The 16,998-nt window shown below is 42.9% G+C and overlaps 1 protein-coding gene across 2 annotated transcripts in view; it reads left to right on the top strand.

The window, feature by feature from the left end:
* rapgef4a (Rap guanine nucleotide exchange factor 4a) overlaps window positions 1–16,998 on the top strand; it is a 269,450-nt gene that overhangs the window by 138,765 nt on the left and 113,687 nt on the right. For both annotated transcript variants that reach the window (XM_080198985.1, XM_080198986.1), the window contains one exon: window positions 5,438–5,490. In XM_080198985.1, the coding sequence (XP_080055111.1) occupies window positions 5,438–5,490 (53 nt within the window). The remainder of the gene's footprint in view (window positions 1–5,437; window positions 5,491–16,998) is intronic.

Genomic DNA, 16,998 nt, shown 5'->3' with positions numbered 1-16,998 from the left:
GGAAATGAGATGTGCTGTTTTACTGCATTACCTCTACCTAAAGATTTTCCGTTCCTTAATTAGTTGTTTCCTTTCTGTGATGGATAAACAGGGGAACTGTCATGGGCAATAGTGCAATAGAATCCCTACAACACAGATGGAAGCCATTTGGCCCATAGAACCTGAACTGACAATCCCAGGCCCTATGCCTGTAATCCCATCTATTTCCCCTGCTAATCCCCCTGACATGAAAGGACAATTTGGCATGGCCAATCAATCTAACCTGCACAACTTTGGACTGTGGGAGGAAACCCACACAGACACATGGAGAATGTGCAAACTGCACAGCCATCCAAGGCCGGAATTGAACCCAGATGCCTGGCGCTGAGGCAGCATTCTAACCACTGTGCCACCATGGGCATGGTGTTTGGAAATGGTTTAGTTAGCCCATTGCAAGAGGATATCTATTATTTGACTTTGCTGGCCTTGTGTTCCATTTGTAAAGTCTCTTATAACTTGAGAACATTGTTATGAAATCTAAAGCTGTTCACGTGCAAATTGTGATCAAGTTCCATTTAAACATAGAATCATAGAATCCCTACAGTGCAGAAAGAGGCGATTTGGTCCATCGAGCCTGCACCGACACGATTCCACCCAGGTCATATTTACCATAACCCTATTTTTAATCCTGCTAACCCCTGACACTAAGGGAAATTTAACGTGGCCAATCCACTTATCCTACATATCATTGAACTGTGGGAGGAAACCCACACAAACATGGAGAATATGCAACTTCTACACAGTCACCCAAGACTGGAATTGAACCCAGGTCCTTGGCGTTGTGAGGCAGCAGTGCTAACCACCGTGCCAACATCTGTAATAGGTCTAGAAATGAATAATGTTAACAAATTCATGAGGTCTAAATTTACCAATTCCACACTATAAAATTGTAATGGTTGTAAACAGGTTGTGTTTTGCATCCTAAGACCCATGGTATTTCCTGGATGTAGGTGACCAATGAGAAGCTCCTGCTACATGCAGACTGCTGAACTCAAGTGTACTTAATTCATGTCAATCTGGAGAAATATTATGATGCAGATGTTAAAAGGTGTGGAATTTTTTGTGGGTGACAGTGGTTAGCACTGATGCCTCAGTGCTGGTTTGATTCCCAGCTTGAATGACTGACTGTGTGGGGTTTGCACGTTCTCCGTGTCTGTGTGGGTTTCCTCCAGGTGCTCCAGTTTCCTCCCACAGTCCACAGATGGGCGGGTTAGGTGGATTGGCCAGACTAAATTGCCCTTAGTATCAGGGGAACTAGCTGGGTAAATGCATTGAGTTATGGGGATAGGGCCTGGGTGAGATTGTAGTCAGTGCAGACTCTGAGCCAAATAGCCTCCTTCTGCACTGTTGGACTCTATGAATAACAGAAGGCCTGATGTGAAACTGATTTAGACAAGTTGAACCTTTTGGATATGAATGCTTGCTCTAATTCTTAGTGAACAAACATTTTGATGGGTTGACTCTAGTGCCCTCCTGTGGTATGAGATTCTGTTCTAAGCAGAACAGTTTCTCTCAATTCTCATTCTCAAAAGTTCCACGTCTTTGATTTTTATGTAGCTCATAATAAAAAGCATGGTTCCTTCAATTCATTTTTTATAATCCTCCTTTAAAGCCTACATTCTTCAAACTCACTTTGTTATCTTGATATTACAGCCTCCAAGTCAACTATTTTTGCTTTCAGCATACTTCATTCATGTGCTTTCTCCCATCTTCTCTCTTTTCAGTCAGTTAGCATATTAACATTCCTCTTAACAATCACGAGCAATCTATTCTGACACAGCCAAAAAGCTACGCTGGAATCAAAGCACTCTGGGCACAAATTATAAAGGCAACTAAATCAAAACTATTTTAAGTCAGATGATACTGAGGTTTTCTCACTGAATTATGTTGCCATTCCAGGAAATATACTCCCTATTTAGAATCTTTGCATTATTTTGTTCTGAAGTCTCACCTTGAGGCAAAATACACAAAAATAACAAAATAATCTAAACAAACAGTTGCTAAGTGAAAACTGACAGTTGACATTTTTCTTGAGAGATTTTCTGTGATCTGTGAAGCAAAATATGCCATTTGGTGGTAAAAGCCTGTAACTACATGGTGACTGGAATCGTTTAACTCTGGAAAATTGAATTTGAAATGAGGACTTGGGGCCCAATTTTACCATTTTCATTCTAAGTGCTGAATCTGGGCATAATGCAGATCCAACTTAGAAATTTGTTTTCAGGTGCTCCCATATGCACTCAGCCTGAAAAAAAAATTGCCAGAGCCATTTGTGCTGTGGGAGGGGCTCTGAACTGCGCATGCGCAGTTAGAAAAAAATTTGAAAAAGCACACCTGTGTCAGATCGCCATCAGGCTGCAGAAAGCAGAGAAAGTGGCCTACCAGCAAAAAGTGGGAGGAATGGCCCCCACACACATCACACATCACTGTTCCACTTATCCATTTCCCACCCCCCCCCCCCCCCAAACTACCCATACCGCTGTCCCCCTATCCATCCCCCTGCTACCCACAGACATCCTCATCATCCTCATCCTCATCCTCATCCTCATCCTCATCCTCATCCTCATCCTCATCCTCATCCTCATCCTCATCCTACCCCTGCCCTACCAGTAGCTGACAGTGGTAGTGGACTCCCCCGTACCCTCACTAGAGATCCATCTGCGCCCCCCTCCTCCCCAACCCCAACCAGACAATGATCTGGCCTCACTCCTGCTCTCTTTCTCCCTCCCACTGCTTCCCCCTCCGCCCCGCAAATCTGTCAGAGCTGTTGGAAGCTCTGAGCATGCAATTCAGCAGCTGGAGCGCCCGATTCAGACTTTTTATTTAGAAGGTCCATTACGGTGCTGTTCCAGATTGGCAAACGTGGTGGGAAAAGGGGAAATGCTGATAAAGTTGAGCAGGCAGTTCATTAAATTCAATTTAAATGCATTTAAATTGCCATTGTGCCTGTTTTGGACGCGAAGCAGATCGCCGCTATTTCCAGGTTTCGGTAAAGTGGCAATCAGCATGGATGCAGACACAGATCGCGTTAATGGCCTCACACCCGACTTTACCATGTTTTTGCACCCAAAAACAGGCAGGACGCAATGGTAAAATTGGCCCTTACTGTCTTTATCAGAATTTTACTGGAAGTAGAAGTTTGTGATAGTGCAGGCAAAGCATGATTTTTTTGCAGACTATATTGCCGCCTGATCTGTTTCTCAAGATTTCACTGTCACACTCTGGCATCTGTTTCTATCTCTTTTTTACTTTATTTTTAGATGATGTGGTGAGACGAGGAGCCATTGATGGCTTTTAATTCAGGAGAGAGGAAGTTGTGGGGAAAATTTAACCCTCATTAGCTTCAATCTCTCGTAATGGAATGAATTTCGGCAGGTCCCACAACAGGTGAACAATCCAGTCTTTTAGGCTGAGTTGTATGTTACCATGGAAGCCCCTCAGTGCAGAAGAGGCTATTTGGCCCATCAGGTCTGCACCAACTCCCTGACTGAGTATCTTGCCCTGGCCCTATTCCTGTAACCCCACACATTGACCATGACCAATCCATCTAACCTGCACATCTTTGGACACCATTATGCTCACCATGCTAGCTCATGGAAAACTAATTTTCAGAGAACTGAATATTGATTTTTAATCTCTCTCTAAATAAAAATGAACTGCCACTGTTATGATTATTTATTTGTTCTTCATACAAGAACTCTCCAGCTGTGCAGCTGAGCTATCTCTCCAGATTCTCTGGTACTTGTTTCACAGAGAAGCTGTGGGAGTGCCAGGGGGTAGTGGCAGGATGCCAGCAGGAACTGGCCAGGTATGTCTGTCTCTCTCTCTCTCCCAGGGACTATACACCTCCCCATTCCTCCCTGTCCCCGGCAGGTTTCCCTCGGCAGCTTTAAGTTTTGCTAAAGTGGCTGTAAACCTTGCTGACATGATGTCACATAAGGGAGTATGAATATCCAGTGAGGGGGAAATGAGATCTCAGCAGTGGGAATCTCATTTCCCAACTCATGAGGTTTTGAGTCCACGTTGCCATTTACACTGACAGCTAACATGGACAAAAATATCCCCATAGAAAATGTAATAATTTTAAAATATGAAGCTTGCTATTAGTGGTGATACAACACGAGTGACAAAGGGATCCCTTTGTCCACACCTTCCACACTTCATTTCCACCATCTCCAGCATGATGCTTTCACCAAACATGTCTTTCCTTTGTTTTCCAAAGGTATTGTTGGTCCACTCCCCTTACCCAGAGCCATCCTGGAAAAGCAGCTTTTACATTCTCCCTTCCTACCACCCAGGGTTCCATATTTTCCTTCAAGGTGAAACCACAATTGTTGTACTATCATAATACTGTTTCATTATACAATATTAACTTAGTGTTTTTGTTGCTCTCAGTGTGATCTCGAAGTTGGGAAATCCAGGTTGGGTGAATGTTTTGCTAAACACCTCCATTCAGTTCACAAGCATGGCCTTGAGCTCCGGTCACATTCAGTTTTAATCTGCCATCCCTCTCCCACACTGGCCTCCACGTTCTCACCCTGCTACACTGTTCCAGTGAAGCCAAATAGAAGTATGAAGGGCCCCACCTCATCTTTTGGGCACTTCACAATTTTGTCTGATTTTTATCACCCACTTCTGCTTTGCACTGTCATTTCCTTTTGAACTTGAATCAATCATTCCCTCCACCCTATTGCAGACTGTCTTTTTTTTGTTATTTCCTCCCTTCACCCTCTCCTGCCCCACCTTTTCCCTTCTCTATTTGCAGAAAGTTATTTGTTTGTGGCCTTTCTTCATTCTGATGTAAGGATGTTTTCCCCTCTCCATAGATGCTGCAGGACCAGCTAAGCATTTTCTGTTAATATTTCAGACATCCAGCAGACAAGATTTTTGCCTTTGTTTGCGAGTATAGTCACCCATTACAGGTTGCCATACAAGCTAAGGCAAAATATGGTGGATGCTGAAAATCTCAAAAGCAGGAAATGCTGAAAAATATTTGCCTGGCAACTGCTTCTGCAAGTCCACTTGCTGCTCCTTCATCAGTGCTTACTCTGGCCCTTGTGTTGTTCACTTGCATTTCCTACATGCAGGACTTTTCCATCTCTATATCTTTTAGCTCTGTCAGTGATTCACCTCTCCCTCCTCTACATGTACACAATGTCACAACTTTGGCCACTTTGCTTTACAATTGTAGAAATCCACATCAGCTTGCTAAGCCCCCTGTAACATTCTTCACTGACCATTTTCCATTCCTGAGCATACAGGCAATTTCTCAGACTCTGTTAGGAGTGCATTAAACAATAGAATTCACAAAACAACAGCTGTATTTTATAATAGTAACAAGTAACTGTGTTGAGCAGTCTTTGATAACACTGAAAATTTACGGTTTGTGTTTTTCCAGGAATTCCTGAAAAGGAGAATATGAGCAGCAGTGCACTGTGTTCTGGGTCAAAGGTATCTGATTACTTGTTTACTGACTGAATTCAATCCTTTTTAAACCTCTGATCTAAAAGCTAACATCCGGTTTTAAAATTCTTGATTAAGTTTGTGTGTTTTGAAATATTGGCACAACTCAAACTGAATAGAGAAAGAGCAGCTTGTGAAAGAACAAAGGTTCTCAGGAGATGTAGAGTAAAGAATATGAATTCATGTACATCTTGGGATGATTAGAGTATCTTGAAAATTCAAAGTCTCTGGCTGCTTAGGTTTTCAATCTTGATGAAGGAACGAGTTGAATAATGGAAAATAACAGCAATGTGAATGATACAAAAGGTTAATGAGCTGCAATGCTTGACGCTTGTTTCTGTGATTCATAGATTACTTGTAATTGGTGAATTCTGCATTTATTGGACACTGTATTGGTCCTTCTCTCATGGACTCATGACATGAGACTTGATTAAAGTTTATTTATTAGTGGAATCATACGGCACAGAAGAGGCCCTTCAGTCCACTGAGTCTGCATATACACATTTGAATTCCACGCCCCCCCCCCCCCCCCCCCCCCAAATCTACCAGCACTTGATCATAGCTTTGAATGTTATGACATGCCAAGTGCTCATCCAGGTAGGATGTGAGGCAACCCACCTCTACCACTTTCCCAGACAATGTATTCCCAACTGTCACCACTTTCTGGGTAAAAAAATTTTCCTGAAATCCCCCTAAACGTACATCCCCTTGTGACTGACCCTTCAACTGAGGGGAACAGCTGCTCATTATCTACTCTGCCCATGTCCTTCATAATCTTGTACACTGCAATCAGGCTGCCCTTCAGTCTCCTCTGTTTCGACACAAGCAACCCAAGCTTCCCCAACCTCTCCTCACTTAAATGTTCCGGCATTCTGGTGAATCTCCTCTGCCTGCTTCAGTGTGATCCTTCCATTGTAATGTGGTGACCAAAACTGCGCACAGTACTCCAGCTGTGGTCTCACCAAAGTTCTGTACAACTCCCTGCTTTTGTAATCTATGCCTCCTTTGATAAAGGCAAGTGTGCCATATGCCTTTTTCTCTACCTGACTGACATGTCCTTCTGTCTTCAGAGATCTGTGGACAAACACCAAGGTCCCTTTGTTCCACAGAACATCCTACCAATAGTATCCTGCCATTCATTGAATACTTCCTGATCAAATTACTCCCTCAAGTGTATGGCCTCACATTTTTCAGGGTTAAATTCCATCTGCCACTTATCTGTCCATTTGACCATCCCGTCCATATCATCTTGTAGCCCAAGACACTCCGCCTCATTGTTAACCATCCAGCCAATCTTTGTCATCTGCGAATTTACTAATCCTACCCCCGTAAAATATCTGTCGTTTATATAAATGACAAATGAAAGGGGATTCAACACAGATCCCTGTGGTACATCACTGGACATTGGCTTCCAGTCATTAAATAAGTTTCTGTCATTGGCTCAGTTGTAGGAGATAAGAGGGTAATGTGTCACAAGATGCAAAAGAAAATATATATGTCAACTGGACCAAAATCAATTTTTTTGTACTTTATAAAATGGAGAATTGCTGATTTGACCAAATGGCTCCAGCTGACGTATGGTGTACTGGCATTCATTAATCAAGGAATTGAGTTTAAGAATCAAGAGATAATTCTGCAGCTATATAGGACCCTGGTCAGACCCCACTTGGAGTACTGTGCTCAGTTCTGGTTGCCTCATTACAGAAAGGACGTGGAAGCCATAGAAAGGAGATTTACAAGGATGTTGCCTGGATTGGATAGGTTGAGAGAGCTCGGCCTTACTCCTTAGAGAGACGAAGGATGAGAGGTGACCTGATAGAGGTGTATAAGATGATGAGAGGTATTGATTGAGGCTTTTTCCCAGGGCTGAAATGGTTGCCATACAAGGACACGGGTTTAAGGTGCTGGGGAGTAGGTGCAGAGGAGATGTCAGGGGTAAGTTTTTTTTTCACTCGAGGGTGTTTGGGTGCATGGAATCGGCTGCCGGTGGTGGTGATGGAGGCAGATTCGATAGGATCTTTTCAGAGACTTTTGGATGAGTACATGGAAATTAAGATGGAGGGTTATAGGTATGCCTAGTAGGTAGAGACATGTTCAGTGCAACTTGTAGGCCAATGGGCCTGTTTGTGGTGTAGTTTTTCTATGTTTCTGTCTGTAGCCACATGCTGCCTCCAGCAGTTTCAAAGTTAAGAAAGGCTAACACTTGTCTGGAATGTAACACTCTGAGCCTAGCATTAAACATTCCAAGCAGCCAACATAATGGACCCGCTGATAATAGGCCTGCTCCAGCCAACTTTGAACAAAGACAAGCCTTTGCAGATCATAATTTCCCGTAATGGTGCCAATAGCCTAAGCATTAACTGTTCCAACCTAACAGAAAATTCAGGAAAATCTCAGCCAGTATGGCAGCATCTGTGGAGAGCAAGTGATACAGTACAAAAGGGGGCCATTCAGCCCATTTTGTCCATGCTGACCCAAAGACACCCAGTTGTCCTTTCTCCCATTCCATCTGCCTGCATATGGCCTTATAGAACTTAGGGTGCAGATCCAGGTGCTGTTTTAAATAGGTTTAGAGTCTCTCCACCACCATCACCAACTCAGGCAGTGAATTCAAACACCCACCACCCTCTACGTCAAATGTTTTTCCTCTCAGTAGTTAGCATTGCTGCCCCATGATGCCAGGAACCCAGGTTCAATTCTGGCCTTGGGGATTTGCATATTCTCTCTGCATTTGTATGGCTTCTCTTCCCAGGCCCCCCTGCCACCCCCATTTTTGAAATCTTTGACAAGGAAAACTGGTTCCTGTCTACTCTATCTTTACCCTTCACAATTTTGTGTACCTCAATCATGTCAGCCTTTTCTGTTCCAAGGAAAACAACCCCAATCTCTCCTCATAGTTACAATTCTGTAGCCCTGGCAACATTAAGTCTTCTCTGCACACTTTCTAGAGCAATTGTGTCCTTCCTGTAATGTGGTGACCAGAGTTAAACACAATACTCCAGTTGTGGCCTCACCAGCGTCTTGTACAGTTTCATCATCATTATATACCTACTTTTGTATTCCAAACCTCTGAACGAAAGAGCCGCCCTCACAACCTTATCTTGTATTTCTACCTTTAGAACTCTGTACCCTTGCACGCCAAGATCTGTCACTTCATCTACCCCTCTCTATTCCTGTTTATTGTGCATTCCCTATAACTGGGAATGGGAGTTTTGAGTCTGGGTGATCCTTTGTCAGACCTGAGGGGTTTCATGAAATAATGGTCCTGAAAAGAGGCCTTAATTTAGTCGACTCAAAACCAGTGTCTCCCACAACAAAAGGAATCCTGACTCCAATGAAACAAGATTCTGGCTGTTCTTTTCTTTTATACAACAGAGGAGATGTCATATGACATGAAGCTGCACTGTAACATTGTCTGGTGGAACTGAACTCGAGCAGTTTCTGTTTGACCTTCAATGTGAACAGAATTCCAGGTAATAGCCTATGCAGTTTACCATCAAGTTGGTGGCAGCAGAAAGAACTCTGGTCCTCATTTAAGCCTGCAAACTGCAGGAACCTTGGAAGTCATGCCTCCAGACCAACTCACTGTATGTGCCTTCTCTTACTATGGAAGCCTTGCTCTGGAAAGATGGATCAATCATCAGTCAGGCAACCTCCCTCCTCCCCACCACCCCCCCACCCCCCTTCCGCCTCCCGCCTCCCACCTCGGAAGGAACAGTCCAGTTGACCTACTGATTACCCCAATTTGTGTGTGTGTGTGTGTGCATACACATTGGCAATGGATGTTGTCCAGAGGCAGAGAAATTGCTTGTTAGTGAAAGGTTCCTGTCATTGTTTGCTGAATAGATCAAGCCCCTGTAGAGGTGCATCATCTTGCTGCTTCATCATAAACGTTAAAGGAATTCTGCAAAGTCCTGTTTCAGCCAGCTGGAGTGTTGAATCTCTGAAGTGCCCTTCACTGCACCCTGACCTTTTGTTTAAAAAAACAATCAATCACGAGAACTGGTAACCATATCTGTGGTGCTTTTTCATTCATGTGTGTCAGAGTGTGTGGGCATGTAGATTTGAATGTGTGAATAAGCTATGGGCCAAATTTTCCTGAAAAATGATTTAAGGGTCATCTCCAGCAGGAAAGGTGGCAAGAATTCCATTGGGTGGGTCAACATGATCCAGATCTCAAATATGCAGTGTCAACAGATGTCAACAAGACCGACTGTTTGTTGAAGGCCACCCCAACACCCCACTTCACACACACCAGAGTCGGGAGGGTGACCTGAATCCCCCCTCCATCCATGTTTTTCTGGCATTGGGCTCCACACCCAGGTGAATGGTACTGCTTATGGGGTCACCAAAAACCCCACCCTGCCCCCTTCAGGCACTACCACTTACCAGTGCCAACCTGGCACCCTGGAAATGTCTACCTGAGGCTGGAAAATTTTGCCTACATTACCAATTTAACTCTGAAGAGAATTTGCTGCGAGTCACTTTTTTAAAAAAATTGACCTCTCAAACAAAGGATTAAGGAAAACATGCCATAGCCTATATTTTTAAAAAAAGTAGTTTAGTTTTGCCTCCCTCCATATCTGTAACACTGTTTATATTTCATTTCTGTAACTCCCTTTTTACACGTACAGATTGTACCCAACTCCTGTTTCCATCTCCCAAGGTAATATCACCCATTAGGGAAGATGCCAAGGACACATGATGGCTTTACCTGCATCTGGGAGAGACATTATCTGCAGAATAGAAAAATTTAACAGCATTGCTGGAAGCAGAGTATATTACAGGACGACTTGAGCTGCAAGGACAAAGACTTTTCACCAAATGAAGAGTCTGAAGAGAATCAACCTTTGGACCCTCTGGGACAAGAGAAGAACTATGCTCACTGAGGAATTTGTTGTTCCCTCAAAGCACAGAGCTTCAGAAGAGGAATGATCTTCGACGCCAAGGAAGACTATCACAACTTTATCATCCCCTGCTGTATTGAGGACTGAAAAGACATTGAAGATCTGAGATTTTGAGACTGGATGACAAAGGGAAAAATGACCAGATTCCTGCAAGATTGGGAAAATTAGCTCTTCTTTTATCCTGACAATGAGCTACAGAGAAAAGTTGAATAGATTAGGACTTTATTCCCTGGAGTGTAGAAGAATGAGGGGAGATTTGATAGAGGTGTATAAAATTGTGATGGGTATAGATAGAATGAATGCAAGAAACTTTTTCCACTGAGGCTAGGGGAGAAAAATAGTAGAGGACATGGGTTAAGGGTGAAGGGGGAAAAGTTTAAAGGGAATATGGGGGGAGGGCTTCTTCACACGGGTGGGAGTGTGGAATGAGCTGCCAGATGAAGTGGTAAATGCAGGGTCACTTTTAATATTTTAAGAAAAGCTTGGACAGGTACATGGATGAGAGGGGTGTGGAGGGATATGGTCCAGGTGCAGGTCAGATGGGACTAGGCAGAAAAATGGGTCAGCACAGCCAAGAAGGGCCAAAAGGCCTGTCTCTGTGCTGTAATGTTCTATGACCTTTCAGGAGGACTATTTACTTTCTATAAGCAGTGATAAGAGAGCCACACTTCTCTGACACAAAAACTCTTTAGTATGGCAATGTGAAGAATTGCTGAGAATTTGAAGACAAGTCAGCCTCCTCTTCTGTAATAAGGTAAGTTTCCTGTAGACTATCAACTCTTGAAAAAAAAATTTGCTGTAGCTTCTGTGCTAACCTTTTTAGTTGGGACTGAAGTATGGGTGTCAATTGGTTTTCATTCCTGGAAGACATCTGCTCTTTGGCAGTGTGATTCTCTGTGGACTCTGACCTGGTCTTGGGTAAGGCATTCTCTCCGTGAGATTCTTCATGGACAACTGGAGATGGATTAGACAGCACATTGGTAGGTTTGGTTGAACAAATATCTGAATATTGCTCAGCCACTAAAAGCACAGCTGGCTCCACCAAATAATATAATGGAGGTTTGGTGCATCCATCATCCAGGACTTCAACCTCCTAAGAGATCACCTCCATGCTGCAAGGGATTCTTCCTGTAAGCCTTTTAGGAAGAGCCAACACAGGTCCAGCAGATCTTCATGGGGGTGATCACCGTTTGCTGCAATCCTCCTGGATCTGCTATTTTTGGTCTGCCTTCATGGAAAAGAGATTCTAACTTCCATCTACTCCCAGGATCTAGGGGGTGGTGTCTCTGTGAGAGGGTGTTGTTGCTGACTGTGTAAATTTCCTCAGCTTCTGAAAGCAGTTCTACTGTTTCTAAATGAAAGTTTGAGGATTTTCATATGAAAAACGTTAAGTTGCTCAAATGGTGAGCAACTTCTGTTTTATCCAGGATTCCTAGAAGTCTGCCAACGTTGGCGCTCAGTAGAGATGTCCACGGATTCACTCTGTTCTTTGCAATGATCTTTTATCCATTGGAGGAAAGAGGAGCAATTGATTGAAACATTTACGCTGCTTGGACCTTGTATTTCTTTCATTCGTGGAACATGGATATTGCTGGTTGGCCAGCATTTATTGCCCATCCCTGGTTGCCCTTTGGTTTGCATTTTGATGTCTGATGGATAAAGGGTTTTCAGCTAAAGCAATCAAGGTCATTTGCTAATATGTTAATAGCTGTTCCAGTATCAATTTTAATAGTATTAAAGCCTTGAATTTGGAGGTAGTAACTGACAGTAGTCTGGATTAAGATTATCAATTTCCTTTAGGAACTCTGCAATATTGTCAGCTTCATGGCTTTCCATTTCTTGAATGGAATGTGTTTCATAAAAACTTTGTGTCTTCAAGTTTGCCAAAAATTGTTCATTTGCAGAAAAGTTTGAAATATCTGGTCTTGCTATACTAGAAGCACTCTGAGCCCCCTGTTGGGCAGTCCACACCAAAATACAAAGCATTTCCAAATGGCTGCCGGTGTGGATTTTCCCACCTTTTCACCTGGTTTGGTGGGGGTCACTGGACATGGGCCTATCCAGTCTATGGTCATGTGAAGCCTTGGGGTTGCACCAAATTATAGCCTGATTTAAATTCTCTTAAGCTCAGCCTGTGTCATACTGAACCACTTGACCTGAAGTAAGATCATCTTTGTGTACTAAGTCAGAGGTTTTAGCCTGGATGCTGATGACAATGCAATCACAGAAACTCATGCTTCAACTTTCACCTGCATTATCAGAGGTATCGATCACCACACGCTGCCCTCGAAGCAGCTGCGGGGCTGATGAGATGGTTGCACACCTTGTGGAATGTGCCTTTGCAAAGAAGGTCTGGAGTGAGATGCAGTGCTATTTGTCGAGGTTTGTCCTGAGCAGCTCGGTGACGCAGGACTCTGCTGTACAGGCTGTTTCCAGGGACACACTGAGACAATTATCAATCGCTGCTGGAGGGTCATCAACTCGGTGAAGGACACACTTTGGTCTGCCTGAAACTTGCTGATCTTCCAGTTGAAAGAACTGTCCTTGACCGAGTGTTGCAGACTGGCACATTCCAAGGTCCAGGACTACGCGCTGAGGGACGAGCTCAAGCTTGGGGCAGCTGCCCCAAAGGCACAATGGGGAAAGGCCACACTATAAGGCCTTCTAACGGAGGCAGACCAAGGACCCGGGAATTGCAGAATACCCTTGGCCTGCGTAACTGTGTGCCAATCTGAGAAATAACGGTACACAGTAAAATTTGAGGCATGTATGTAGTTTTAAGTTTTAAATGTGTTTTTCTGCACTGTTTCTAATTTTTAGACATGTAGGTTTGCAATGGTTTAATTGAGATTTTTATGAATAAAGTATATTTTTGAAATATATTTTTAAAAAAGTATCAACATGCTGTAATTGGTTGAATTTGTTAGGTTACATTTCAGCTTCATTTGAAGCAATTTTTTAAAGCAGCATCTCGGCCTTTTGGCTAAGATGCAAATGATATCAAGCCTTGGAGGAGGTATAGCTCGTCCTATCAGCTTGGATCATGTAGATCAAGCTCAAGACAGGAGGTGAGAGCCCTGTCTTGTCAGCTTGGATCGGGAATGTCTCAACTTGTTGGGACTCTGATTTTTTTTTTTGTTTTTATTCCAATTCAATCCAATCAAGTCCAATTCAGAGGTATTGAATCAGACTTTAAACAAAGGAAGTGGCATTGATACCCTGTGCAACATTCCTTAATGATATCAATGCAGCCTGTACAATTCTGCTTGAAACAGCACTTTGTAAAAGAATTTCCCCCTAGAATCATTTGAGATCCTACTGTGCAGGAGGCCATTTGGCCCATCAAGTCTGCACCAACAACAATCCCACCTAGGCCGTAGCCCCACATATTTACCTCTAATCCCAGGACACTAAGGGCAATTTGTCCAGGCCAGTGCACCTAACCCACACATCTTTGAACTAGGGGACATAACTGGAGCACTGAGGAAACCCACACAGACAAGGGGAGAATGTGGAGTTTGCACATAGACAGTGACCCAAACTGGGATTTCCCAGTTCCTGGAATTGAGGCAGCTGTGCTAACCATTGTGCCACCACGCTGCCCCTACAACATGATAGGAGGTAAGATGAATATTCATTTAAGGCAATCGATGAACTTCTGAAAGGAAACTTGCATCTGACAGATTTCATAACTGAGAAACTAATACTGAAATGTCGGAGTGCATTTCAAAAAGAAATTCAGTGGATATGGTACATATGGTCTTGCTAAATTGTTGGGAATTAAGCTGAATTGATATAACAGGAAAAATGACAACATAGGTGGGAACTTGGTTAAAGGACAGAAGTGGAGAGAGCAATTAGTCCCTGCCGTGGGTTGGAATAAACAGAATGGTGTACCAGCCAAATACTGCAGGTTTTTTGCATTAGTATATAGCATTAGCATTGCAAATACTGGCTATTTTGGCCAGTTTTAGCAGGGCTGTGGGGTACCTGCTATCAGGATCTACCCACTGCCATTTGCCCTTGTGTGTTAATTTAGTGGGCAGAATCCTCCTGGATTTAACCGATCCAATAGCTGTAACAGCAGCAATGCATCTTCAGGTTCTGGCTAATTAAGAAGCTGCATTGTTTTTTCTACTGAATTGAAAATTGTGCAGTCTGTGCTGTTATTGATTGGGATGAAAAAGGAGCAGCATTCAATCTTTCCCGTTTTTGGGGATTTTGCCTCTTAGAGAATATTATTAGATGTTTACAGTCTGCTGATGCCAACTGAAAAATCATGATAACATAAACATGCCCCTACTGAGTGTTGAGGTCAGTTTGCCAGAATTCTACTGCCCAGCCCATCACAAGAATCGGAGCAAGCGAAGGGCAATTTTTTAAAGCAGCATCTCGGCCTGTGGGAAGGTGCATTGACCTCAGGTGGGATTTTCCATTCTTGGGTTGAGCAAGGCCATAAAATCCTACCCATAACTCATTATTCTTTCAATAAATCCAGTATGTTTTGCTTTCAGCTAATCACTTTTTGTAGGTACTCCTGTCCAATGGCTTGGACGACCTTAATATTTTGGATCCTTCTTCCATTCTTCAGTTGGGGCTACTGAGCAGAAATAGAGAATCCCATCACCTCCATACGTACTTCAGTTGCACCTGCCTCAGAGCTGCTGATCTCTGTGCTGGATGGCCACGCATTGGGCCTCCAGACTGAGCCACCCACTGTCTTTGACTGGACAGCAAACATGGAGGCAGCCAAAAAGGAGGCCTCCTCCAGGAAAGTAGATTCCAGTCTGGGTCCCAGCAAGCGCAGGCTCAGAGCTCCCTTTTTTTTTGTTACCAATGTTGAGGTCTTGAAACCTGTAAGAAAATCCTGCCCACTAATTCTGTTCTTGTTTCATTGACATTAGCTGATCTGCTGAATATTTTGCAGCATTTTCTGCTGTCAGATTTCCAGCAACCACAGTGTTTTGCTTTGTAATCTGAGCTGGGCTTGAATGCTGATTTCTTGGAATATTGAGTTCCAGGCTTGAGTATTATTTTCGGCTTTTCTGAGTTCATAATTGCCACTTGTGCTTCAGAGAATCATTTATATCTTTATCTTGATTGATTGCTGTGCGCTAAATGCAACTTGATATTGTAGTTCAAATACCACAGCTCAATTAGATAATCAATAAAGTGATTTCCACCTATTTCATCTCAAAGTGGAGGACAGTTTGCAGTGGTAAATAATTTAACACCAGTGTGATTTTCTGCATATAATGACATTTTGCTGCTTTTGAAGAAAGCTCCACATATACCATTATTGCTTGGAAGATTAAAAAATGTTCTGAGTCAGGTTGAAGATTTTAACTTGATTGTCCATTGTTATTCTCTTTTAGCTTTGATTTTCAGAAATGTAAAAGAAAAAGTCACTTATTGCAAGAGGTTTAATTTTTCAACTTTTTTACCCACTGTGTTTCTCAAACTTCTGCTGTGCATTACTACAAAGTTCTATGTTCATTTTAAACTGAACACAAATTCAACAATTGCTGTGGATTTCCAACTCTTCAAAGGTCCCCTTTATCCCAGAAAATCCTATTGGTAAGATTGCAAGCAAAATCCAACCTGACAAATTCTGCAGCAATTAAGAATATTGGAAGACCAATGAGCAAAAGTCCCTTACCCTATCATGCTTTCCAAAGCCTTGTCATGAGAAATTAAAACTTGTCTACCGTTACCTTCCAGAGTTGATCTAATCAATTTATTCATCACTTTTACACACCCCCAGGTGTGATTCAACACTTTTGAAAACACTGTTGAATAAATGAACTCCTTTGTCATACTTAGCAAAAATGATTTAACGGAGATCCTTATTCTTAAATAAATGGAATGGAAAGCGAGAACAAAGGAGCTGAGCAGATTAAACCTTGGCCTTTCATCCATGACATCAAAATTTAAACCAGGGTTGACCCAAAAGGATGACCTCTTATGCTAACCTGCAAAGATTTTTATGCAAAATGTCATTGGACAGTCCCCAGCTGAAAGATGCTGTAATCAGATCACTAATTAATAAAAAGGTTTAGTGTGCTGTTCAGGGTATTTACTCTTCTGAGATTTGGATCTGGAAATGGTGTTAGGAAGTGATGGAGGGAGCAAGAAGCTTTGTTTCTGTTGCCCCACAGGTTACTGATGGGGGGGGGATTCCTATGAAGCTGCTGGCAACACAGACCCAATAGATTTTCATTTAAATGATCTGAAGACAGGAAGACTATTTTTTTAATTCTATTTCTAGCTGCATCTAGTCCATTTTGTTTTGAAACCAGAATCTACTGTTCTGCTTTATCAGGCTGCATCTCTCCTCCACCCACTTATGTCATGCCATCTTGTGGTCAAGCTGCTGCAGCCCATCTATGCCAACTCTAATAGAACACTCATTGCAACTGAGTCATGTGAAGGTCAGCAGCATTTGTACAGCCAGCAATACTGTAACTGACTGAATTTCAACTCCCATCCCCAGTCAGCTTGAGGCCAGGGGTCTTGAAAATTGGCGTGAGGTGACTGTCAAATGTAGGACATCATTCCTGATGCCAGGAATCAATCGTGCTTTCAGTCC

This window comes from Carcharhinus amblyrhynchos, chromosome 11 (genome assembly GCF_965287045.1).
Source record: "Carcharhinus amblyrhynchos chromosome 11, sCarAmb.v2.hapA, whole genome shotgun sequence".
In the NCBI taxonomy this organism is placed as follows: Eukaryota; Metazoa; Chordata; class Chondrichthyes; order Carcharhiniformes; family Carcharhinidae; genus Carcharhinus; species Carcharhinus amblyrhynchos.
This window is presented reverse-complemented; position numbering and strand designations above follow the sequence as displayed.